Source organism: Corapipo altera, unplaced genomic scaffold, assembly GCF_003945725.1.
Source record: "Corapipo altera isolate COAL_440 unplaced genomic scaffold, ASM394572v1 175, whole genome shotgun sequence".
Lineage (NCBI taxonomy): Eukaryota > Metazoa > Chordata > Aves > Passeriformes > Pipridae > Corapipo > Corapipo altera.
The window spans coordinates 515,103-540,203 of NW_020884942.1; the positions used below are offsets into that span (position 1 = coordinate 515,103).

The following is a 25,101-nucleotide window of genomic DNA, read 5'->3' on the forward strand; positions in this document are numbered from 1 at the left end:
AGGTATAAATTCATGACAGGGAAAGGGGGGGGGGGACCCCCGAATGTTTTTTAAAAGTTTATTTCTAGCCCTGAAAGAACAGTTATTAAACAAAGTCAACAAATACAGTAGTTAATATTGCAGTAACAATTAAATAACATAATGGGATTAAATTACACAAAAGGCAACATTAACATCTGAAGACAGTTAAAAAAATAAAAAGAAAGCTTGCACCTACTTCCATTTCCATCGACAGCGTAAGGAACAGAGGGAAAAACAGACCAGAGAGATTTATTGACTCAATTCCAGCTGGAGAGACCCTTAACCGCTTCCTTGTCCCTCCCCAACCCCTCTGACAATGGGACCCATCTGCTTTAGCCAAACCCTCGAACCTCCCTGCACGGAGAGCCAGGGGGGAAGCTCCAATTAGTCTCATTAGGGCAAAGTGAACATTCTCATGGTTGTTTTTAAAGAGAAATCTGGTTTATTCTATGATCACAAGAAAGTCCCAGGAGTCTCACATTCCCTGCACACTGCATCTCAGCCAACAGCTGCCCCACTGACCACATGGGACACTTCAGATGGATCATGTGCACATTTGATCCTGACTCAGGATCTCACGTGGGCACCCAGGAGAGAGGCACGGGAATGCCCACGTTGGGATGCAATCTGTCCCTTCCCATCACCTCCTCAAGCTCTGGCTGGTCTCCACCTGCCCCAGTGACAAAGCAGAGCTGCCCAGCCCTGCACCAAGCCTTAAGGACTCCAACCTACTCCCACCAGGGAAAAAAACCACGGCTTGCAGTTTTAACCTGGCACACACATCCAGGTGACACTGCTGGAAAAGCGATGCCCGACCCACCAAGACACTAAAGCACAGCACAAAAACCTTCTCCTGGCTCTCCTCTCCTGCCAGCTCCACCTCTGATCCCCAAGAGAAACCTCACCACATACCAACCACTGCATGGGGAGAGGGAGATGCTGACACTTCTCAGCCTCAGAGCTAAACACCTTCCCAGGTCACACACACGATTGGGGAACTTTGGGATTGGGCCAAGTTTTGTGTGCTAAGGTGGCTGAAACTTCAGAAATCATCTCCAAAATGGACTAAATTGAACGAATTTTGTAACATATATTTCAAACCATTCTCTTTCATCAATAAAAGTGAACTAATAAGTTAAAATTACTTATGATTTCTTGTTCTCTTTCTATTAAAAAAAAAAAAAGCTAAATTTATATAGATTGTGCCATTAAAAAAAAAAAAACAGAAAGAGGAAAGAAAGAAAAGCTCCCAGTTTAACTCTGGCACAAGGAGTTTTACCAAGTCCATTGCCAGCAATGGACAAAGAGGGAACCATTGGTACAACATGTTTTTTCCTCAGCCAAGCCTCCTTGCTGCTCCATTTGACCAGGGAGCCAGATACACTCAAACTGGGGTGATTACAGTGTCTCTGGCTCCTAATAATTTTTTTTTTTCCCTGGGAAATGCATCTGGATTTCCTTGGCTGGAATGAGACACCTCTTTGAATTTAAAATTTAAAGCCATATTCTTACACTCACAGCTAGAGGAATTTATCCCTGTGATGGAACAGTTAAGATAATTCACCCAACACAGATTTTAACTACCACACAGGAGCAGGACACAAGCTGAACCTGCCCAGCAAGGCACTCTGCTGGCACCACACAATCCCCAGGAGCTCCTGAGTCCCAGCAGATGCTGTGAGACCCCAGCCTTGCTCCCCTCCATCATCACCCAAACAGCCTCCACTGTCCTGGCTGGTTGCTCTCAGCTGGAAGTTGGTTTTGTCATACCTTGGCTACCAGTCCTCAAAATGTCATTATCTCTATACAGATACTGATATTCTCTGAATATGACTTCTATCCCCTGCCAGCAATGTTTGGAAAAGTGTGCAAAAAGGTTTTTATTCAGGGTCCTCTGTCCATACCCAACCATAACTCTTGTCTGTCCCAGGCCCTGCCCCACTGGGAATGCAATAAAATCCCACTAAAGGCATGGTTGTTCTTTCACAGACTTATTTGGCACATTGTTACTACAGTTGGCTCTTCCTCAAACACTCGGGGAGGTTGAAATGCATAGACTGTAGCACTAGAAGGAGCCAGGGGCACAGGCTCTGCTACACTCGCCCCTGGCAGCACCCCAAGAACTCAACCGCTCTGGTTCTCACTGTCCTTCAAAAGGAGGCACTTTTTCTTGCATTGAAGGGTTCACTGCAGCCGTCCTGGCTGGCACAACGTCTTTAGTGAGAAGGACCAGTGTGACACGTCCCCTCAGCACCGTCCTCCCCTCAGCTTCCACCTCAGAACAGTGCTTTGGCATCTCCAGGTGTTCATCATCTTCTGTTTGGATCATAGTTTAAAAATCCTGTATCTTCAGTGTCCTCAGATCTGGTTACTTGTTCTTCTGGTTTCGTTAGTACAAATGGAGCACATACAAAACTGGAAAAAATAGCTCTAATACTTAAACTCTGACAACTCCATAGGTTGACGCATTATTTGCTTGGGGGAAAAAATTACAACATATACAAAAATGTATTTGATACAAAAAAGGGAAATGTAAAATAAAAAAGTCAAAGGCACCAGCATAACTTCCAAAGCCCGAGTCAGAGCATAGATACATGTTTTTAAACCACCCACCGCACCAAGCACGTTAACCCTTAAGCTTCTGGCCAGCAAGTCTAACAGGGAAAAAAAGAGCACACAAGGAAGACAGCTGGAATTTTTTCTTGCCCTGACTAGAACTGATCATTTGATCATAAATAAAGTATCTGACCCCAACCTACATATCCATAACCCACATCAAAAGACTTGACCGATCATTACGGTTCTACAAAGAGCCCACGTTTTTGATTAAAAAAAAGTCCACAGAGCACAGGCATAAGAAAAAGCTGAACACTTCTCTTCCCCCCCTCTCCTTATTCATCTTAGAAAGTGAAAAACATCTCCATGCATTACGACTCCCTAAGTAGCCAAGTTGTCAATTCTACAGTGTAGCAACAGCTCGTCCGTAAAAGAAATGAGGGGCAAAGATGTACCTTCACATTCGCCACACCTGCCGTGAATCTCGTCATGGGGGAGCTTTACCAGAGGGATTTAGAAGCCAACGGGTAGAGGGGAGGAAGAGGAGAGTCAAAGAGATCAGCAGGTAAAATTAGTACTGCTCTCTGAAAGCTTGAACCTGTCATTCAAGTATTGAAAGTACCCAGAGGGTACAACGAACAGGAGCTGTTACAGCGAAGTCGTTAAAAACCCTTAAAGCCCCGGGCACAGTAAGTGGCATTTCTGGGCTGTCTGGGGAAAAAAAAAAAAAAAAATCAGAATAAAACACAAATAAAGGCCAGTAATTCAGTCCTCAATTCCTTCTGGACCCCAGACTGGGATCGCTAGAGTCGCCACAATGTATTTTGGGTGTCTTCTGGATGAGAGTTTCTTCCCTTCTGCAGACGTTTCCCACCCTCCCCCCCCCCACCAAAATCCCTTCCCTCCCCACTGAAGTGTAACAATTTCATATATTATAAAGATTTGTAAAATACAAACAAACAAAAAAGGAGGAAGGCTGTGGCAGGATGTTAGCGGTTACTCTTCATTGCTTCTTTGGCTGCCAAGATCAGTGGCGTCAAGCTGGACAGAGGTTTGGCCAGTTTCAAGAAGGGATGCTGCCAGGAAGAGAGAAACACTGGAAATCAGTGAAAGACACGGTTTAAAAGGCCATCAAAGGGTTACTTTTCAGCAGGATTCATGTTTGTGTGGAGCTGGGCAGGAATGATTCTTCATTTTAACTGCTAACTGTTCCATGCGTTTCTCCTGACGTTTGTAGGGAAAAGGTGATCCCAAGCTGGCTGGGATCATACTGCCTCACCCAATGGGGTTTCTCCTGGAATAGCTCACCACTTTTGGAAAAGGTGAGTATTGAAGCTGCACTCACAATGAGCAAAACAGCAAAGATCTGAACAAGGAATAATCAGAGAAAGACAAGGAGCAGCAGCTGGCTTTACTGGGAAAGCCTCCACATCATCTGGCTTCCAGGTTCAGAGCTACTCCTTGTTCTCCCCAGGAATGGCCATCAGTGATTCTATCACTCCTTCACACAGGAAAAAACCTGAAGGTGTTTAAGCCTGCGAGAAGATCTGATTTTACAAGCCAGCTTTTCTCCAGGAGGTATTTAAAATCCAAACTAAAAGGAGAAATGGTGGCACAATGGCAGGTGCACTGAGCTACAGCTGCTCAGCTGGTAAGGCAGAACCCTGGGGAAAACAGCAGCTTTTCTTTTCAGGGCTTGAACAGAGACTTCAGACTAGCAGATAAACAGTTCTTTTAAAGAGCTCTGAGGAGGATATTTGCAAGTGAAGACAGGAAAAGCAATGCAAATGCTATCAGTGGCCAGCTCCTGAAGGGAGTTCATAAATTGCTGGATGCTTTGGCAGTGGCAGAGTGAAGGCACAGACTGTGATAGAACGACTTTAGAGTGCATTACAAATCTCTGATGACTGTTGTTCCTACCAACTGCTCTCACTACAGTTCTCAGAAGAAAACACACACACACACAAAAAGGGTGCCAGTCTGCCATGTGGTTTATCACAGGCTGACATTAACTCGTGGCTTCTGCACTTCCCACTGTGAGGAGAAGCTGAGTCTCACCTGTAGCAGTTCTTTGGCTGATCCTCTTTTCTCTACATCCATCTCCAAACATCGGTTCAAGAAATCCCGGAATATTGGGGACAGTTTCTCGGGGTTCTGGAGTTCTGGTGTGCCATTAGTTGCTATCAAATATAAAGCCTGTAAAACGAAGAGTAGTGTATAACAAAAACAAATCTTTAAAACATGCCAAAATGTCCTGTCTAGTGGCAAGCCCTTAGCTGAGAAAGGGCTCTGCTGCCTACTTCTCAAACTTACGAGATTTAAGCTGTAAAAATGCCACAATTATAGGCAGTCATGACTTATTCTTGCTAGCAGCAAAATAATATTCAAAATCTTTTGGCAACAGATACTTATTTTAGCAAAGAAAATATCAGATTGTGACAGAGCAACACTTTTCATAACCTGATGGATTTACTTTCCCTAAACTATCACAGAATCTTGAGGTCAAAATCTTCCATTTAGAGGATTTACCTGCCTGTAACTGAAACACTATATTTTGACCTCAAGATTCTGTGATAGTTTAGGGAACTGGTTCGGGTTGGAAGGACATTAAAGACCATCTGGTTCCACCCTCATGCCATGGGCACACCTTCCACTAGACCAGGTTGGTTCAAGCCCTGTCCAGCCTGCCCTTGGACACTTCCAGGGATGGGGAGTCAGGGTAGGGATGGTTGCAAATTCAAGACAAGTGTCTTCCCTTGGAGAACTTTTCTTGCACTGCTGAAGCTTCTTGGTTTTTTCATTTCTTTTATTGTAGACACAATTAATGACCAGTTACTGAAAACATGGTGAACACCCACAAGCAGTTCCAACCCCGGGGCTTCTTACCCTCAGGGGGTTTTCATTGAGGTACGGGGGTTCTCCTTCCACCATCTCAATAGCCATGATGCCCAGAGACCAGATATCCACTTTGGGGCCATATGCTTTCCGTGTGACCACCTCTGGAGCCATCCAGTACGGAGTTCCCACCATGGTGCTGCGCTTGCTCTGCTCAGGGGTGATCTGAGCACAGAAACCAAAGTCGGCTGCAGGACAACAGAAGGATGAAGAGGTTAAACTGGTGCACCCCCAGAAGTGGGTTTCCTAGAAGACTTCTCTATTGCTACACATATATTTCATTGAGAGGGGTTTAGGGGGGTTTCTTCTGCCCCCCCCCATTCTCCATATTAAATAAGCCAACGTGCAAGATAAGATGCAAAACCTGAAGGTGTTTAAGCAGGGCAGAATTCTGTGGACTGAAGACAAGGTTTTTTGTCCTCTGGAGAGAAGAATTACCCTGCAGAAGAATGGTATTTTGCCCAGTCCTTCCTTCAATAATTCTAGACTGGTAGCAGCCAAAATAAGCAATCAAGCAGAACACAGGAGGCAAGTGTTCTGCACTTGGTGTGTTATACAGCCTGAACCAGAAGAAATGAATCCACAATCCATGGCTTCTGCCCTTCTAAACAGATTGTACCTTGTGCAGCTACTGAGTTGAACATTTCACAGCAGTTTGGCCATCTAGACAGGTACTACAGCTGACAGGGACACGGAAACAAGGCTTCAGGTAAGTGCAGTGCTACCCCCACTCAGCAGGAGGAACCTGGACAAACAAACCTTTCCACAAGGTAACTACCAAAGAGAACAACCACACTCAAGAAAACGAGAAAAGTCACCTATTCCTACAGCCTTCAGGTGCAGCAGCAATGCATGTTCCATCATGTTACTCTATCCAGCTGCAGCACTCCCACTTCCCAGGCATGTAAAGCATCAATAAGAACACAGTTAAGGCAGGAGACAGATATTACCTTATCATTGACACTAAGTTAGAGAGAGAGAGAGAAGGAGAGGGAGGGAGAGAAAGAGAGAAATTTAAATTTTGAAAGTGTTATGCCAAGCAGTGCTAACAAAAGAGCCACAGTCATGGAAGTGCCAATTTGTACCAAGAAGACAATTTCACAAAGAACTATCCCCACCCTGATAGCCAAAATGCTGCCTTAAAACCAAACCAAACAATCCCACACAAAACAAAAAAACAAACCCAAAACAAACAAACAAACAAAACCCCAAAAAATCAAACCTACAGGGGTCACCAAGTTTCTCCTGCAGTTTTTGGCCTTATCAGGGTGTCACACTTGACTCACAGCACAGCCAATTTCAGTGACCACCCCAGAGAAGCAGCAGCAGTTTGTGTCTCCTGACCTCCCAGTGAGGCCTTGAGCACCACACCACCAGCACAGAGAGAAAGGACAGGCAGGAACCCAGTTTCCCCCAGCAGTCGTGTGTGTAGGTGTGTGCAGCTGTGCAGTGGTGACACTTGTCCTGTCACCAGACTCCCTCAGAGAAGGGGAAGAGCTTAAAAGGATGTACAACTTCTTCCACCCTCCAACCCTTAACAACTGCTAGGAGCTCTAAAGTCATACAGCCTCAGAAGAGCTTGTGTCTCAGCACTGACTACAACACCTCCCCTTCACACAGGGCATTTTTACAGCTGACTCCTGTTTTCTCCTGTGTCTCCTTCCTCCTCATCCTCCCACAGTCTCCTGGGGTGTGATGCTTCTTGATTCAGGCTGCCAACCCTGTCCTTTGGCCACTCTGCTCTGCTTTGACACCTCTTTTGTGCAATTTTGATCCTTCTCCGGCTACTTCTTCTCAGCCACATCCTCTGCTGTAAGTGTTCACTTCTCTTCAGCCTTTGAATCCACAGTTTGTGCACAAACACATCACACCCTTAAAACAAATAACCCCCTCTAGGCAAGCGAGCAGTGCATCCAAAGATGCTGGTAAGCAAATTATGTTGCTCATAATCTTCCTTCACGCTCCATCTCATAAATAAAATGAAATTGAAAACCATCTAGAATAAGGAATACTGTTAAGACATTTTCATGGCACTTCAAATTCCTGCCCAACTGTAAAAACACTTTTTACTTTACACCTTTTTTTTACCTTAACACTTCGGCTGCTATATGTTTTACACATTCCTGCATACCAAAAATTCAAATAATGCACCACTTTCTCAACAGTCCTGACAGCTACAAGTGGTTTCACGTCGTTTTTATTTACACACACCATGTACACAAGTCCATGCATGCACAACAATTACCTGAAAAGCAAGAAGTTTCTTTTGTTGTGATTATATTAACGAAAGTGTGTTACACTTTCAGCCCAAGAAAAGGCACAGGGTAACACTAGACTGCAATATGAATGATCAATAAAGTACAGTTTTCTCATTGGTGGCCTTCTAATGAATGGGGCAAAGCACTAAAATCAAGCCATAACATCCTAAAAAAGCTACTGCAGTTTGCTGCAACTCTTCTCTTGCAATCATTCCCATTTTGCTTCACTCTATAGTACCAGTTACTTCATATTCACCAACGTATTCATGTGGCCACAGGTTTGCTTCAACATCCTTCCAGGTTAACACAGGCTCACAGCCTGAGTCTGAGGGCCCTCAGAATTTCAGTACCTGCTGCCTGTTACACATTTTGTAACACAGAATGAACTTCTATTCCTCACAGTCAATAAAAATCCACCTCAAATTTCCCTGCCAACTCTCCTTCTACTGATTTACACACTGAGTCAGAGATCACTGGAAAGAAGAATCAGAGCATTAAAACAATTGTCAGCTACTCACTTAGTTTAACTGATCCATCCATTCCCAAGAGCACATTGTCACTCTTAATGTCTCTGTGGATGACCTGGTTGGCATGGAGGAACTCAAGTGCTTGCAAGCACTGGATAGGAGAGAAAAAAACCCATCATTCAGCACATGGAAACACGCCTGGTATATGTGAACACAAATTCAAGGCAATGTTTACACCCTCAGCCAGCTCTGAGTGCAAAAATGTAACAGGTATTATTGCAAATAACCAGCAGAGGAAGCTCTTGGGCTAAAAAATACTCTCCAGATTTCAGGAAGACAAAAATCATTTAACCACAGATTTTCTCTATCTTAACAAATGCTTATATAAAACTCCTCACCACTCAAGATGCTCTCAGAAATCCCAGATGTTAATTCTGGTACATCCCACAGATTCTACAGAGGAACCATAAAGGATTAAGTGAGAGCTTTTTAGGCTGAGGTCTCACCAAGGGGAATTGGTGAGGGTTCATTCCCAAGATCCACACAATTTCTACAGTGAAATCTGTAAAACATCTTCATTCTGAAAGTCACTAATACTGGTTTTGCATTGTTTTCGGATTAAAACCTTTCCCACTAATTTTCTGCCCAAAACCATAATGAAATTTACTTTTGTTATTTGAGAATAAAAGGCAAAAGAAAAAAGCCAGATTTTTCTTTCAATACAAGCAGAACATTTGCCATTTGGTGCTTGGCACAGATGTCCCCAGTGAGTTTTGTGTATCTCTGTTTGCTTTAGCAAATTGACACTGATTTGCAAAATATAGTGGGCAGCAGAGTTTTGATGAGGTACAATACTTCAATATTTGACTTCTTCCTCAGAAAAGTTCATTACTGTTACAAGAAAGAGTTACACTTTGGGTTCTCTGCTTCCAGCTCTGGTTCCTCAGGAAACCATTACCTGTCCATGCATGTTCCTGCACAAGTTTGCTCTCCCTGCCCTCCCTCTGGGTGAGGCACAAAAGCAGACGTCATGCTGATGGAGTCAGATGGGTTTTTTAAAAGCCTGGGTCTCTCCTGCACAGCAGATAACACAATTCTCCTCCTGCTGTAATAAATCAAGCCTGAGCTGGATGCTGGCACTGACTCAGGGCAGAAACCACTGATAAGGTGTGATATCAGCTGCTTTTAACTCTTTCATTTGAAATCTTCCAGCAGCCTTAAAATTATTCCAACTACAATCTTCTGGAGAATTATTTTCCTGAGAAATCCCTCAAGAAAGCTTAACTGGCACAGAACTACAGATTTCACACACTGTGAGAATGACTAAGAGGGAAAATAGATAATCTGCATCCAGTTCATCTTTGTTTTAGTACATGTTTCTTAGAGTACTCCTGTCTCAGCAGATCCACTTTCACACTGGGAGCAAACACAGTTCCCCTTCTTCCTTCTGGAAAACACTTGGAAGCTTTCAGGCTTTTTCCTTCTCCTTTTTTTTTTTTCTACATTACCCATACATGAATACTCAAGATTTTTTCTTTTGGTGCCTTTGAATGTTCTTTGTTAGTCAAAGTTTAAAAAGCCATTCCTTGCAGCTGCTAAACTTCTCCATTGCTCCTCCCTGAACTTCAGTCCACATTATTCACATCTTTCTGTTAACACTGTCAGCAGGATGAGGCAACCCAAGTACCAAACCCAAAGACTTTATTTGCTCCATTCCCTAAGTTTCCCAAACACTCAGTTCAAAATCTGCCACAGCTCTTTTGTGTTACTCTAACTTGCAACCCCCTCAATTTTCTCAGTTAACCTAATTTTGTTATTTTCTGTAACTTTAATATTGATTTCTACTCACAGTATCATTCATTCTTAACTCAATGGCTCCAACAGCAGTTGTTGCAATTAGTCCAAACCTTAGCATTCCATAAAAGCTATGGGAATAGAGTGCGCCTTCATCCCTCTACCCAGCAAGTCCAACACTCACCTCTCTGCAGACAGCAGCAATCTGTGCCTCATCCATACATGTCTCTGTGACCACATCTGTTAGGGAGCCCCCAGCCAGATACTCCATCACCACAAACAACTCATCTCCTACAAGGTAACTACAAAGAGAAAACCAAAAGCATGTCCACGTGCCATCAAGGTGACCAAGCCTAAATACAGACTCATTTGCTTCCAAGACCCTCAGGGACAGGAAGTCCAGGTCTGTATAGGGTGTAACTTCTTGAAACCCTCAGGGGTGAAGGAATCACCAGCTGGATGCATTTACCTGTCCAAGAAGTTGACTATGTTGGGGTTCTTTAGCTCCTTCATTACCAAGATCTCGTTAATAATCAGCTCCTTCTTGGGCTGTTTCTGCAGGTTGATCTGTTTAATAGCCACCTGAACAGGGCAAAATAAAACAGCAATCACTGAAACCATTAGAAGCTTTCACTCAATATAGTGAAAAGTCAGAAGGAATTCTGTAACAGGATTAAAGTTGTTTAGGACAGCTTGCAGCTGGCAAGTTATTTATTTATTAGCACACAACTTAAAAGAGTGCAGCCTGATGAGCACACAACTTGCAGCCGTGGCCAGCATCATCCTCTTGCAGCTGAAAGAATCCACAAACAGTAACTGAGGCCAGAACAGATAGAAAAGGGAGCATGCAGGAGATAAAAAGACTCGCCCAATTTCCTATCAACAGGCCTGTAGCAACTCAGAGAGAAAGTCTGAGCCTTCCAATGCAAGGCGAGGCAATTTGTTGTTCTATACTCTGACCAGATTGGTGTTTGGGTATAAGGAATGCTGGGAGGTAGAAGGAATTCCTCTCAAAGCAATCAAATCAATGAACTGTCCCAGAGAGAAAAGGAGAGATAAAGGCCTATCTTGCCCAGGAAATAAGCTAACCAGGACAAGTATTCCAGAGTTTAAAATGGAGAAGAACTGTCCCGGCTCTGCCAGCTACACTTTGTGGAGGTAGTTTGGAGGTCTACAAAACAACCTACCCATGAGACCAAAACCAAACACAAGAACCAATGTAATCTTGTAGAAATTATCATTATTATACTGCCAGGGGCATTAAAGGAAGAGATTCTTGTCATTCTGTGGCACAGAATGATAAAATAACTAAGAGTGGAGGTGGAGCAGGTTGCTGAGGGTCTCATGTAAGTGAGTTTGGAACGGAGACCTGAAGGAGCAGATACTCCACAACCCCTCTGGGCTCTAAAACTCACTCTGCAGCCAGTAAGAGGACATGAAGTAGAGAGCAAATTAAGAGAGACAAATTAAGAGATGATAGACAGGCTCATGTTTTATCAAGATGTGGTGCTCCACTGCAAGACTGGTAAATGTGATTACTGCTGAAAGGGCAATTACTTACTAGTGACCTAAGGAATGGTATTTAAATGGTATTTAAATACTTATTTAAAGGAAAATTAAGGAAAGAATTTAAATAGAAACATTAAAAGAAAAGTAAGGAAATCTAAAGTTAAATAGAAGCAAATAAATCCTAAAATTTGAGTCACAGAAGCCAGAGATGGCCACTTGGTGACAAACATGCAGAGTATTGCTGATGTCACCAATTTCACTAAGTGGGTCTGGAGAAACCAGGGGGTAAAAGCAAAAGAGTAGGATGTGGAGAAGACATTCTAACTACAACAGGGAATCACAGGGGACAAGCTGTTTCCACGGAGACAGAAACAACCATCGCTTTTACTGAGTCGGGACTAGAGAACATGTGCGCAAAGCCTAAACAAAGATTTACTTCTGAAAGCACAAGACACCAAGGCCTGCAGTTCTTGAAGGATAAACTGTTTTCCAAACTCATTTCTGGAACACCTCACTCCCTCTGCTTTTCACTGGAAAGACAGAAACTCTATTTTCAAGCTTTCATCATCGGATTACTACAGAACAAGGCACACACTGTTACAATTGACTATGACAAACACTCTTCTGAGAGCTGACAGCAGATATGGGAGGCACTGGAGGAAATTCTGGCCACCTCCAGAAGAATATTTTGAGAGAAAATGAACGCAGGAATCTTACCTCCTGCCCTGTTGCCACATCAATAGCTGTGAAAACTGTACCTGAAGCCCTGTGAAAAGAAAAAAAAATGTTACAGCAACATGCATCTCTTTGTAACAGACAAGCAAACAGCCAAATCACAAAATTGTTTCACCTTTCAATTCAAAATTTCCACCACTGTGTAAAGCCTTCACTGTTTATTTACTTTACAGTTTGTTGCCCAGAGAAGCTGTGGCTGTCCCTGGATCCCTGGAAGTGTCCAAGGCCAGGTTGGATGGGGCTTGGAGCAACCTGGGAGAGTGGAAGGTGTCCCTGCCCATGGCAGGAGGGTGTAATGAGGGGAGCTTTGAGTTCCTTTTCAACCCAGACTATTCTGGGATTCTGTGATTCATCACTGCTGAATGCAGTCAACATTTCTGCCTGCACAGAAAGAGGTGGGTACACAACAGTATGAGACAGAGAACAGCACAGTGCTGCCAACACTGGCCCACTGGGAATAAAAGTTGGGGGGAACACTTACCCCTGCCCGATTTTTTCATATCTGGTGTATTTTTTCTTGGGATCTCCTATGCTTACAATAGTGCCTAAAAGAAAAAACAACAGAAGAGTCAATCCAATCCCACTGTCCCCCTTCAGCAGGGCTGGCCTGGCCAAGATATGTCCAAGTTCAAGGAGCAAAGCTGATGCACAAACAGTTGAAGCTGCACAGGAACATTAATACGCTGAAAAATTATCTTCAAGGTGGTCATGGAACAACCCCCAGCAGAAACTACTTTGTGTTATTATGGCTGTAACATACATGCAGATCACATTGTCACAACTGAACTCTGATCAAAAAAAAAAAAAACAAACCCACAAAAACCTGTTCTATAATATTTTTCTACCCAACAGGGCTCTGAAGATTATAAATCAGCATAACCTCTGAATACGTTTTTCTCAGCTACTGACACAAAACTAGCCGAGCATGGTATCCACACAACTCTTACACAAAAATAAGGACGAGGGCAAAAATTTTATATTCCTCTCCCAGTCCTAAAGCCTTTGTTTATCTGAAATAAAATCACCTACGTAGTTTTTCCATGATGTCTTCATCTGACATTTTGGTCTTCTTTTTCTGCTTATCCCCCGATTTCGTGGCGCTGTCAGCACAGGAGTCACCAGCTGGGGCAGGGATGGGGTCAATTACAGAGCGGGTATAAATCTGTGAAGGAGACCATGGACCTGAGCACTGGCTTTGCAATCGCTGACCTTCAGCTGAAAACAATCACAGTCCTGAAAAGATCCCTAGGCACCATTTTGTAACAGGTAGGAGGCAGAAATCAGACCTGAGAAACACTGAAGTCCCCTGGCAACAGTACTGACCTCTGAAAGGCACCTCCTGAACAGAGTGGATGCCAGGAAGTTAACCCCAGCTTCCAAGGACAGATGTTTCATGAGTTTTTTTACCTGCTTATTCTTTATAAGCCATGCTAGTTAACAGAGAAGCAATCACTGATTAATAGAGACATCAATTCCTACTAAGATCTAAAGGAAAAAGACTCATGATTGCCACGAAAAGAAGCGTGAGATTCTAAAAAATTTCCCAGTTGCCCCCAATTTGAGGTTTTTTTAAAAGATTTAATTTCTTGGAGATTTATTTAATTTCCTCCTGAGCTGTTCAGACACGCACAGCTACTCTAGAAATATCCAGCTCTCACATTTTATATGTCTACATCCCAAGAGTGGGCAATTATAAAGCAGCACCAGTTGACAAATAAACACAATTCACATTTGCACTCCTGGAGGGAGAAAAAGTGGGCAACAAAGAGGTAAAATGTACAGCTACCACAGCCAAAGGAAGGAGCTGGAGTAAATGGGATCCCTGGGATGTTTTTACCAGGGTGGGTGGTTGAGGACTACACTAAAACTTAAAGGACAACTTCTGAAGCATTTAACTGTTCATGGGCTGCTGAGGGCTTTGTGAGTGAAATAAGCTTTCAAGTCTTGAATCTGAATTGGTTTGGGTCCAGGTAGTGTATTTGGTGAGGCTGTCACACTGCCACCAAATCAAATGAAGAAAATCAAACACACTACACTTGTGCCACTGGGCTGGGCCAAGTTACAGAAACTACCTATAGATTTTTAGAACTAAAAAGCCTCCTCCTCACACACTGGGTTGAAGGATAAGCTTAACTGGATACCTTCAACACAAGCCAGCCAAGAGATCCAAATCTCAATGATCTCAGAGGTCTTTTTCAACCTAAATGATTCTATGATTCCATTTACTTCAGGATTTCTGGTCCAACTGACATCCAGAAATCAGGTATTTTCTTGGCAAATTCAAAAAATAGAACTCTTCCCAAAAATCTTACAACAGCTCATTTCACAAAAAAACCACTTTTCTAGAGAACAGATGTAGAAGTTCTGCAATACAAAGAATTCCAGAACTCTGCACTGTCAAGTTTTCCAGCTGCTCACCGATTTTGTGTGATCTGGCCGTGGAGCAATCACAGGAGGAGGAGCTTCTTCATCATCCTCATCCTCATCTGCCACAGTTGTTGATGGTTCTGAACCTTTGGCATTGGTCTACATTTTTACCAACATTAAAAAAAAAATTAAAAAAAAAAAAAGTGTCTCCCCCACAGTATTAAAGACTTGATTTTTTTTTTCCACATTAAGATAAAAAAATTCTTACTGATGTCAAAAGAAAATAACAAACCAATCAATCTATCCCTAAGTTATTACATTTTATAATGAGACTCAAATACTGTTGTTCCAGTGAAATATGCCCTGCTGACCCCAAAATTCACGTTTTTATTCCGCAAAGAATATCCTCATTTTTATACTTTTAAACTTTATACAGTTTAATACTTCGAAATTCAGGATATAACAAATACAGAAGACCTGGATTAGTATGCACCTAAGGTTATCCAAATAATAATAAACACACTCACCGTTGGCATTCCTGAAGGGAAACCATCTTTTTCTAAATAGGACAAACAGCAGAATACATAAAATCATCAGAAAAAAATAACACAAAGTGAACTTTATAGAGTAAAGGATGAAAGTATTACACAGCCTTATTACTAAGCTACAAATAATTTGGAAGAAAAGTAGGCACAACTGTACCTGTTTGTAGGACAATCTTTCTCTCAGCCCTCCCAACTGGCTCCCAACCTGGGAGTCACAAACTATTTTGCCTCTTTGATGTCACCAGCTGGTGACATCAAGCTCACAGACAACTGTGAGGAGAAAGGGTTCCAGCATGAAACCAGTTCATACCAGCCTCAGAGCTCCAGCTTCAGAAACACAGCCCCTTCAAGTTCATTTTGGCTGCTATTGTGAATTATCCAGTTCTTTCTTCCACTCTCCACTTAAAACAGGAAATTAACTGGACAACGCCAGTTTCCAGTAAGTTTTAAATCCACCTTGAAGTACTTGTTCCTCACTGAATCAGCATTTGAACCTGATTTATTATTCTGAGAGGAAGACTGTGCTCCAAATACCCAACTCCAATATGTCTTGCACACACTTGGCTCTCACCTGGAGCAGAAAAACTCAGATATTTCTGTTTTGCTGTGTCTTTGGAGTCATAGAATTTCAGCACATCCAGTACTGCCTGGGGGTTCTTCTTCTGTTCTAGCTTGGTGATATTTGAGGTCTGAAGCAACCGAGCCCATTGTTCTGGCATTCCCTGAAAAAACAGGGGATTTTAAGTGTTCTAGTGTTTTAAAGAGCAAAATAAACTTCTTCCCTCTATAAAAAGCATAACAAGCACAACCTTAAGCACATGAGCAACATGTGCTGAATGGGGAGCCACAGGTGGCAACACAAACCATGGTGCCAACACAACAGCACCTCTTCCAGCTATATTGAGCCAGATGTGAGGAATGGGGACACAACAACACTCAGCAGAACCACTGTTACCCACTAACAAAAGTAAAGTGAAGGAGGTTTGTCAGGGAGGGCTTTCCCACGTGACACAAAGCACCAGATGTGACACTGACACTGGAGAAGCACTGACAGGTCACGGTATCATAACTCTGTGTGCTGTACAAACACACAGAAAATTAGTTCTTCGATATAAACAGAGACTAACTTGCACTTTAACCTAAAGCATTGCCTTGGCTTCACTACAGCACTGGCCACGAGTGTCTTCCAAGGCACCCCAAGGCAGGAATACTCACTGTGAACTCTCCAGTAACAGCATCAAAGCCAACGTGGATGGTATGTTCAAAATCTGACGGTGGGGAGATTTCTGGCCGCTCCTTTTCTTTCTTCTTGCTTCCTGAAAAAGACATTCAAAGATCTCGATGTCAGGAAGAAACTCTTCCCTGTGAGGGTGGTAAGGTCCTGGCACAGGTTGACCAGAGAAGCTGTGGCTGTCCCTGGATCCCTGAAGTGTCCAAGGCCAGGTTGGACGGGGCTGGGAGCAACGATGGGAAGGTGTCCCTGCCCATGGCAGAGGGTGGGACTGGGTGGTCTTTAGGTCCCTTCTGCCCCAAACCATCCTGTGATTCTAAGAATCAATGCCTTGTTCCACTCAAATAATTTATATTATGGCAGTAAGAAAATAAGTGATTAAGAGCACCAGAGTGCTCTGTTGAGCACATGAAATCTGAACTTTTTAAATGTTTACAATGCAAAAAAGGACATTTTAATAAGGATTAAGAAAAGTAGTGAAGAAAACTTCAGTTCAACCTCAAGTTCACCCTAAAGACACCTAAAACTCAGTTGCCTCACTGCTTCAATTCAAGTTAATTAATGCAAAATAGGACTTCCTGTGATGAAGATAAGAGTTTATAGCCTCAGAGCAATTACCTAATTTAAATTAAAAGGGAAAAAAAAAGCATAACAAGTACCAGGAGCAGGAACAGATAATTAGAAAGACCATGCACACAATCCAACCCAGATCCAATTAAATTTATAAGATGTTTTCTAAAGCCTGGGGCTTTGGTTTTTTGTTTGTTCGTTTGTTTGTCTGGGGGGGTTTTGGGAGAGGGTTGAGGGGGGTTAATTTTTTTTTTTTTTCTGCTTTGTTTTTAAATTCACCTTAAAAATCCTGTTGTTTCAGTACAGAAAAAGCAGGTAAACCAGCACCCCCTTCAATACCCTGCAGCAAGCAGAGACGGTGCCGCTCAGAGCCAGGAATCCGCCTGAAATCCCCTCACGCTGGCGGGAAGGGAAGGACAGGACAGGCAGCCAGGACAATGCTCCCAAACGAAAAGCCATGTGGGCTGCCTCCAGCTGAACAATGCCGTGGAAAGACACGGCTGCTATAAACAGGATATCTTTAATATGGCTGCACAGGGCAGAGCCAAAAAGCAAACGTGCTGTCAGACGTTCTCATCAACAGCGTTCAGTCACGGGACAGGAGAAACTGCTGCTGTGAAAACTGAGGAAAGCACCATTTCCTCCCTATTTCTTCCCAGTTTCTTGCAGTTGTGTGAAAGTAAGAGGGGAAAAAATATATTTTAAAAAGTTATATTCCTTAGGAAGGTTCCTGTTCAGGAGCACTTGACATGTAGGGAATGAGAGCTGGTGCTCAACCCATCCAGCGTGCGCTGTGTAAATAAACCCACTCCTTCCAAAAACACATAGATCCCATCAGTAGGCAAGGCAAGGAGACTAAAAGTCATTCCTCTGCCCACAGGAACAGTGGAGCAGAGCAGCACTTCAAACAAACAGCTCCTGCCAGAGGCAAGCCCGGTGAGTCATGTGCTGGCAGGACATCCTCGAGCGCTGAGAACAAGGCCACGGGGAGGCCACACTGCTTCCCAGCCTCTGGCTGGGTCTGGAACAGCTCTGGATTGCAAAGGGAATCCCTTTAGTGAAGGGCAACGCTTGTCCCAAACAGCAAGTGAAAGCAGGAAGTGGTGGTCTTTTATTGACATGGGTGGGCCTGAAAGAAATACGTCTGTAAGCAGGAAGCTACTACAGGGTGGTGGCAGCACACCAAGAGAGATTCCAGACCTTTGAGGGTGGTGAATTTGGGTGCTGAAGGTGGCAAATCTGGGTGCTGTCAGCTCGGGGTAGTGGCACGTGTCTGGAGCAGGTTCTGGCTTAGCCCTTCAATCCTGCAGAAACTGGTGTTTTACTATTAAATTGTTGGTCGTGGGAGAAAACTTTGCCCCTTGGACCTGCAGGGACAGCAGCATAGTCCCCCTGTTCCCGGGAGGGGAAGACACACAGGTCCTTTGGAAGGATTTAGTGAGCTGGAGAAACGCTGTGTGATTAAGGAGGTGCCTCAAAAATACAACTCAACCCAAACACAACTGGACTCTTCCCCAAATGAAGCCACAGGCACTCGCAGCAAAGGCATCGCCCTGGGCACTTCACACGGCAAACCCATCCTCACACATCCCTCGCTTCCCACCAGCCAAATTCCGTGCACAAGGCAAGAATATCACAGCTGTTTCCCAACAGCTGGTGGCAGCAGGCAGCTGACTCCAGGTGAACATCTGGAGTTACTGAGCTCCAGCTGAAACCACACCGAAATCTGCCCTGAGCGCGCCACATGCACGACCCTGGGTGGTGCCCTCAGCACCTCCTTTAACACGTTCTGCTCAAACATTTCTTCTTTTAGGGGACTATTGTAAAGCTTTCCAAAAACACACGGAGGTTCCTTTGACTTCAGAAGTCAAGCCAAGGAAATTCACGGTGATTAAGTATTCTAGTAAGAAGATGACTATCGCTTCATTTATCCTAAACAATGGAACTGGGGGGAACAAACCCTCCCTGATGAGGTGATTAAATAATCCCTTCAAACTCTTATGATTATTTCAGCACAGAACGAGCTCAGGCTTGGGGTAGAAACTGTCTAATTGCTACATCTCATCACCTGCAGAGAGTCCCCCAAAGCACATCCCCTCCTCAGCTACAGAAACCTCCCAAGAGGGAGGACCTTGCAAAATCATATGGACAGAGATTTTCAGACAAAGCCAAACAACATTCCTGGATAACAGCAAGGGCATCCCTTCATTTTCTGAAAAGGAGAATTTACCATTTTTGTAGCGATTTGTTAACTTTTGCACCAGCTGGAGAAATTTTTCCCCACGGCAAAATTTCTATCCCAGGTTGACAGATTATTTTGCATCTAGTCCCAGCGTATTTTTTAAATCCAAGCACGAGGCTAATATTTCTATAAGGCTTCCCAGTAGTTGAGTTTCAAGAAAAAAAGGATTTAACTGAGCATTTCTGGGGAGGGTGCATCCCAGCCATGCTAATGAACAAAACAACTACCATCTGACTATTGTGTTAGTGCCAGAAAGACACTGTGTCCACTTCTATTCTGCATACATTTGACAGCCAGTTTTGCAGACTTGAGGGCCAAAATCCTTTCTTTGGATGTTTGCATTAGCCTTGTTGTGGGTCATCCAATAGATAAGTTTCTTCCAAATCAAAAAAACGACACCTTTCAGACAGTTTCTTCCAGTTAGGTAATTCAATTTTCATTTTTCTTAACCACATTATCTTGACTAACAGGAAAATCTGCCCTTTTTTTTTTTTTTTCAGAAGTACATTATCTGAATGAATTTTTGACATCTAGAAAACACCAACAGACACGATTTTTCTTAAAATGTATTTTTCTCAGCAGAAATTACTCCTTCCATTTTAATTTGCAACACTAAGTATCAGTAGATAGACACACATTCTAAGCAAGTATGCAGATAAATTTCCCTAAATTTGGTACACACCAGTATTTAGAGTGGTCTAAATAAACTTAACGGGACTCCAAAGCAATCTCAGATGAGCCAATACAATTTTAGGTAATTCCTCAACCACCTCCCCAGACATTTCAGCAACCAACAAAACCACCATCAAGATGGAAAGAGAAAACATCTGTGGAGAAGAAAAGGTGCTATGGAATGTCACAAAGCTCTCCAGCTGTACTGTGCCCACTTGTATTCACAATTCATTTGTCTTACTAATACAGAGCAAGCAAAACCTTCCTTCACATGGGGTTTATGTTCTACTTTACTATAACTCTGTCTGTAAAAAGGGATCAAATGATCTGATGAACCATCAATGCAACATGACAAGTGCCATCCCAGCTCCTAAGACATTCCTGCCTGAAGATGGGCAGGTCTGATTCTCCCACAAGATTTCCTTGCAGCACTCACCATGACAAATTCCAGGCATTTCCTCCCACAACCAACAATTTAATAGTAAAACACCAGTTTCTGCAGGATTGAAGGGCTAAGCCAGAACCTGCTCCAGACACGTGCCACTGCCCCGAGCTGACAGCACCCAGATTTGCCACCTTCAGCACCCAAATTCACCACCCTCAGAGGTCTGGAATCTCTCTTGGGGTGCTGCCACCAACCTGTAGTAGCTTCTCACTTTCTGCTTACAGACTCACCTCCTTCAGGCTCACCCATGTCAGTAAAAAGACCACCACTGCTACTCCTGCAACCCAGCCATAGGCACCTAATTCACTAGAAATGAACTTGTGAAGTAACTATGCTGCCTCCCAAAGCTACACTGGCCAAAAATCCTTCCATCCTCCCCAAAGGAAAACACACCTACTGTTGAGAGCGGAAAGCCAGACTTTGGAATGAGAGGGAAGCCTGCCCTCCAGGTTTTATCTCCAGGGTGAGGAATGGCTGCAAAGGGACTGCTCACACAGCTGAGTGAGAGTGAAAACCAGCCCTGGGGAGAACACTCAGCCAAGAGAATAAACAACCAGAGGAGCAAAACCTCTTGAAACAACCAAACCTTGTGTTGGCATGACCAAACCAGCCCTGCACCTCTACAGCACACCAGCAGCAAGGCACAGGGAGACAAGAGCACAACTAGAAGGAACTAAGAGCAGCAGGGTCTTCTCCAAGGGGCATAGTAATAGTGACCAGAAAAATGTTAACTAGTAGATTAATAAAATCCTCAGCAGATACAGGTCAGGCTTAAGTCCCTGAGCTGCCTCAGGCCAGGCTTAACTGCCTGTGCAGTTTTACCACCCAGATGCTAGAAGATATTTCTATCTATGCACCCTTCTGTTGTACATGGATACAGACATCCTGGAGAGACAGGATTAGACTCCAGTGCTGTATATACAGAAAAGAGGACAGAAACAACACACAACCACAGCCTAGTTTCATTATAGCACATTTTTTCCCAGAAATAACCCTGATTACAGCAACCCAGCTTTTCCCCCCCCGAGTAATCAATCCTAACAGTGCATTTCCACAGGTAAAAGGATGTAATTTCTCCCCGTTTTCCCACATGCACACTGCACTTTCACTGCTATTTCTTTACTATCTTTTTTCCTCCTCAAGGTGCCACATGAACGATCATCAACATAAAACCAGTTGGATGCTCAGTTTAAACCAGAAATCGCATTTAAGTAACATGATCCCCAGGAAGGGCAGACATCTATTAGGGTTGTTTGGAAATGCATTTCTTCAAACTGGGCAGCAAACAGGAGAAGCAATAGGTGGTGGTTTTCCAGTCCCCTGTGCTTGGACAGGCTGGACTCAGATGTCTAAAGGACTACCAAAACTTACAAGGAGAGCAAAGGAATACCTTGGAAGAGAGAGGCATCTTACCTTTTTCATTGCTATAGAATATGGAGATGATTTTCGACCTAGGTTTTCTCTCTTCTGGGACAGAGGGCAGGGGTTTCAAGCTGTGGTTGGCGGCCAAAGGATCTTTGCCCCCTGAACTGAAGATGACACTGCTCATCCGGACAGGAGGAGCTGGTGGCTTGTCTTCCAGTTCTCCGTTGTCAGACATGGTTCTCAATAGCTAGTGAAAGCCCTGGAAGAGAAATATTTGTGTTAACATAGAGAAAGAGCACAGGAATGCAGGAATGTAGCATTTCTTCTGTTGGACAAGTGGAAGGAGGTGTGAATTCAACTTTGAGGAACACAGCAAGCACTGCACGGGCACTGACACCTCCACCAAAGGAAGCAAATCCCTTCCTCATTCCCACTTCTGGGACACCCATTCATTTCTGCAAGCAGCAGCATTTGTGGGATGGAGCAACAAACGTTTCCAGTGATAAAACTAACCCAGACAAAATGAACAATTCCCAGATCTGGTTCCCTGCTCACACAAAGGGCGCAGTAAGGGCGCAAGTACAACACCTTTTAAGGGTAGCTCTAGCCCAAAGAGTTTCATACTCTAGTACCAAACAGCTTTAAAAGCCTTAGATGTTTTCCTTCTTGTCATTTATCAGACAAGATCTTGGGAACAAAAGAACTGCTTATGTTAGTAAGTCACAATTCAGCACACTGTCCACATTAAGCTGCATTAAGAATCTCTACCCATACTACACAGCCTACATTAAAGAGCACAGGACTAAGATCCACAGGGTGCACTCCACTTCTGAATGGGGCCTTGCATTGCTTCCCCACTTGGTGCCACACTTTCTCCTTTTCTAAAAAAGCATATATAGTATCACCACAATCCTTTTTGAATTCTGAACAAAAACATGAGCGAGAACATGGACAAAAAGCTGCTAAAGCTAAAACCACAGCACAATAAAACATCTACATGACACATTCCCTATTCAAAAAAACCTGCACTGGTATTTCCTCCCTCCTCATAATATTCTGGAGATTTTTCTCTGATCACCAGGAAACAGGCACCTCTCTGATAGAGTAAATGGCACAAAGAAAGATTTACAGAAATTACCTCTCAATAACAGCTGAGTAACAAACAAGCACCAAATTCCTCTGTTCACTCAAATGACAAGCTACCTCTTTGGAACAGGAGCCAACATATTTCCTCCTCCTTCTCCTCTCACAACAGTTTGGGAAATGAATGGCCTCCTGGTGCCTACCAACTTCCCATCATGGTGCCAGGGCATGACTCAGTCACAGCCACATGTTATCAGTGTCATTATTCACAAGAGCCAGGACAAGACAGTGCAATCCCCTCTCAATTATTGTGCTACCCAACGTCTCACACGGCACCTGCATCCTGCCAGCAGGGCCTGAGCAGAAGAACTGAAAGGATGTGGACTGTCATTCCCTGTCATTTCACAGGGTGGGTGAATGCTGACAAATCCCAACAGATGGACACAAATCAGGCCAGCAGCCTGGACTGGGGCAGCACAAGAGCACACTGGTTTATGTCGTTAAGATCCAAGGAAATTAAAATTAATTATCCCCATAAATGCCCACGGAAGCACATCATTTCTGCACAAACACCTTCAGAGGCACAAGTAGCACAACACTCTGGCAGCGCAGTAAAAACTGGACATGTGCTGGTTGCTCCACTGACTTGGAGGCTGCTGGGGAAGAGCTCCTCGAGCTTTGCAACACCCATCTCTTCATGGCAGCTTCGAATTCATGATTTAAATAAATCACACAGGTCTACAGACCTGCCCTGGAGCCCTTTGCTGATGATGGGGTGATAAACAGACCTGCCACACCCGAAGGAGTCTGCAGGGATGCACTTGGGAGTCAGGCAGTGATTCCACTGCCCAACACTCTTCCAAATTCACTTACTGATTGCTCTTTCAAAGGCTGCAACTTATCTACAGGACATTCTGTGTTTTCCAGTACCTGCACTGCAACGTGGAGGAAAAAAAATTAAGTATCCTGCAATCCAACAGCAGGCCTGAGCAGCCTACCCACAGAGATTTTAATTCCAAATGCTTCCCTTTACAAAACACTGTTTGCACCAAATACCTGACACCAACTTGAGATGTATAAACCAAATATAAGGTATTCACCTTATATATATACACACAATATATCCACCAAGTCAAACTGATTTATTCAATCAAAAATGTAAAAAGTGCATATTCATACATACAGATATGGATGTATATTCCAAAAAATATATATTCATATATACAGATATATATTGGAAAGTCCTATTGAAGTTGGGTTTGGAGTGATGGCAGCACAGGGGACCATAATCTATGTCCTTTCTGCTAATCAAACCTCAGAAAAGAGCAGCATAGAGGGTCCATAGCTATCCAAGTGGGAACAGACAGATAAAGAATTCCTTCTTTTGAACAAATGCAATCAGACAGCTAAAAAAATCAGTAGGCAAATAAGCACATCATATAGCTTGAATGCCAAAATGATACAAACTGTGTGAAGAAAGAAACATCATGAGTAGCCTTTTGTATTTTCTAAAACAAACCCAATTATTTCCTCCACCTGTGCAGATTTTTTTGAGCTGTCTGATAATAGCAAGAGCAGGATGTAAGGATAAACAACTCACCTGCATCTGAAACTGGACAAGAACAGACTTGGTCCTCCAAACCCACAGTAATTCCTCCACACGCTCCCTTAGAGAGCCCAGTCACCAAATTAATGATGCTGTAATGTGGTATTCAGGTTATAAATCAAATCAATCAATAAATAAAAAATAACTGCACTTCTGTTGACTCATTTTTAAAATAAAATCTTCACTCTAGTAAAAATTCTTCATTTTCAGTGACAGAAGCAGCTCATCACATACTGAGTATTAGAGATTCTTGATCCAAAATGAGTTATTCCTTAGCATCTTGTGTGGCCAAGAGAAGAAACTGCGAAACAACAAGCTGGGAGAAAGTATATGGAAAATCCAAATCTATTCCAGAAGAAAATCAGGCACTTCAAGAAACTGGTGAAACAGCATCTGAGCAGAACCCCCAGAGCTGCAGCTCCCATCAGCTGCTGAGTGTTCAAAGTGTTCAGAGAGATCCTTGACCCCACAGCCCGGGAGCTCCACAGGGGGAAAACAAACCGTGGGGCTGGTGGAGCAAACTGGAGTGGCACAAAGAGCCCAGGCATCAGCTTCCCACCTGAGGGACTGGCTCCTTCCAGCTCATTAAATCCGTGGTTTAGGAAAACCTCAGCTTTAAGGAAAAACTTCAACTGTGATTTATTTACTAACACAAAGTAGTGAAATTTCTGAGCGGCTGCTTCAAAGATCATTGTTTAAAATAAAGTGCTAAATTCACACCTAGTTTGCACAAAGGCCCA

General features: G+C 43.4%; 1 protein-coding gene across 2 annotated transcripts in view; it reads right to left on the minus strand.

Annotated features, from left to right (window-relative positions):
- Window positions 1–44: 44 nt before the first annotated feature.
- PAK2 (p21 (RAC1) activated kinase 2) overlaps window positions 45–25,101 on the minus strand; it is a 42,914-nt gene continuing 17,857 nt past the window's right edge. Inside the window, exons 2-16 of one of the 2 annotated variants that reach the window (XM_027661745.1) lie at window positions 21,721–21,931; window positions 16,363–16,463; window positions 15,719–15,869; window positions 15,130–15,161; window positions 14,654–14,761; window positions 13,265–13,397; window positions 12,717–12,780; window positions 12,218–12,266; window positions 10,461–10,573; window positions 10,176–10,293; window positions 8,249–8,348; window positions 5,464–5,660; window positions 4,636–4,773; window positions 3,531–3,653; window positions 45–3,288 (exon numbers count right to left, since the gene is read on the minus strand). In XM_027661745.1, the coding sequence (XP_027517546.1) occupies window positions 3,567–3,653; window positions 4,636–4,773; window positions 5,464–5,660; window positions 8,249–8,348; window positions 10,176–10,293; window positions 10,461–10,573; window positions 12,218–12,266; window positions 12,717–12,780; window positions 13,265–13,397; window positions 14,654–14,761; window positions 15,130–15,161; window positions 15,719–15,869; window positions 16,363–16,463; window positions 21,721–21,907 (1,578 nt within the window). In that variant the 5' untranslated portion in view covers window positions 21,908–21,931 and the 3' untranslated portion in view covers window positions 45–3,288; window positions 3,531–3,566. Of the gene's footprint in view, window positions 3,654–4,635; window positions 4,774–5,463; window positions 5,661–8,248; window positions 8,349–10,175; window positions 10,294–10,460; window positions 10,574–12,217; window positions 12,267–12,716; window positions 12,781–13,264; window positions 13,398–14,653; window positions 14,762–15,129; window positions 15,162–15,718; window positions 15,870–16,362; window positions 16,464–21,720; window positions 21,932–25,101 lie in introns of both variants that reach the window. The other variant, XM_027661744.1, reaches the window with a different exon arrangement.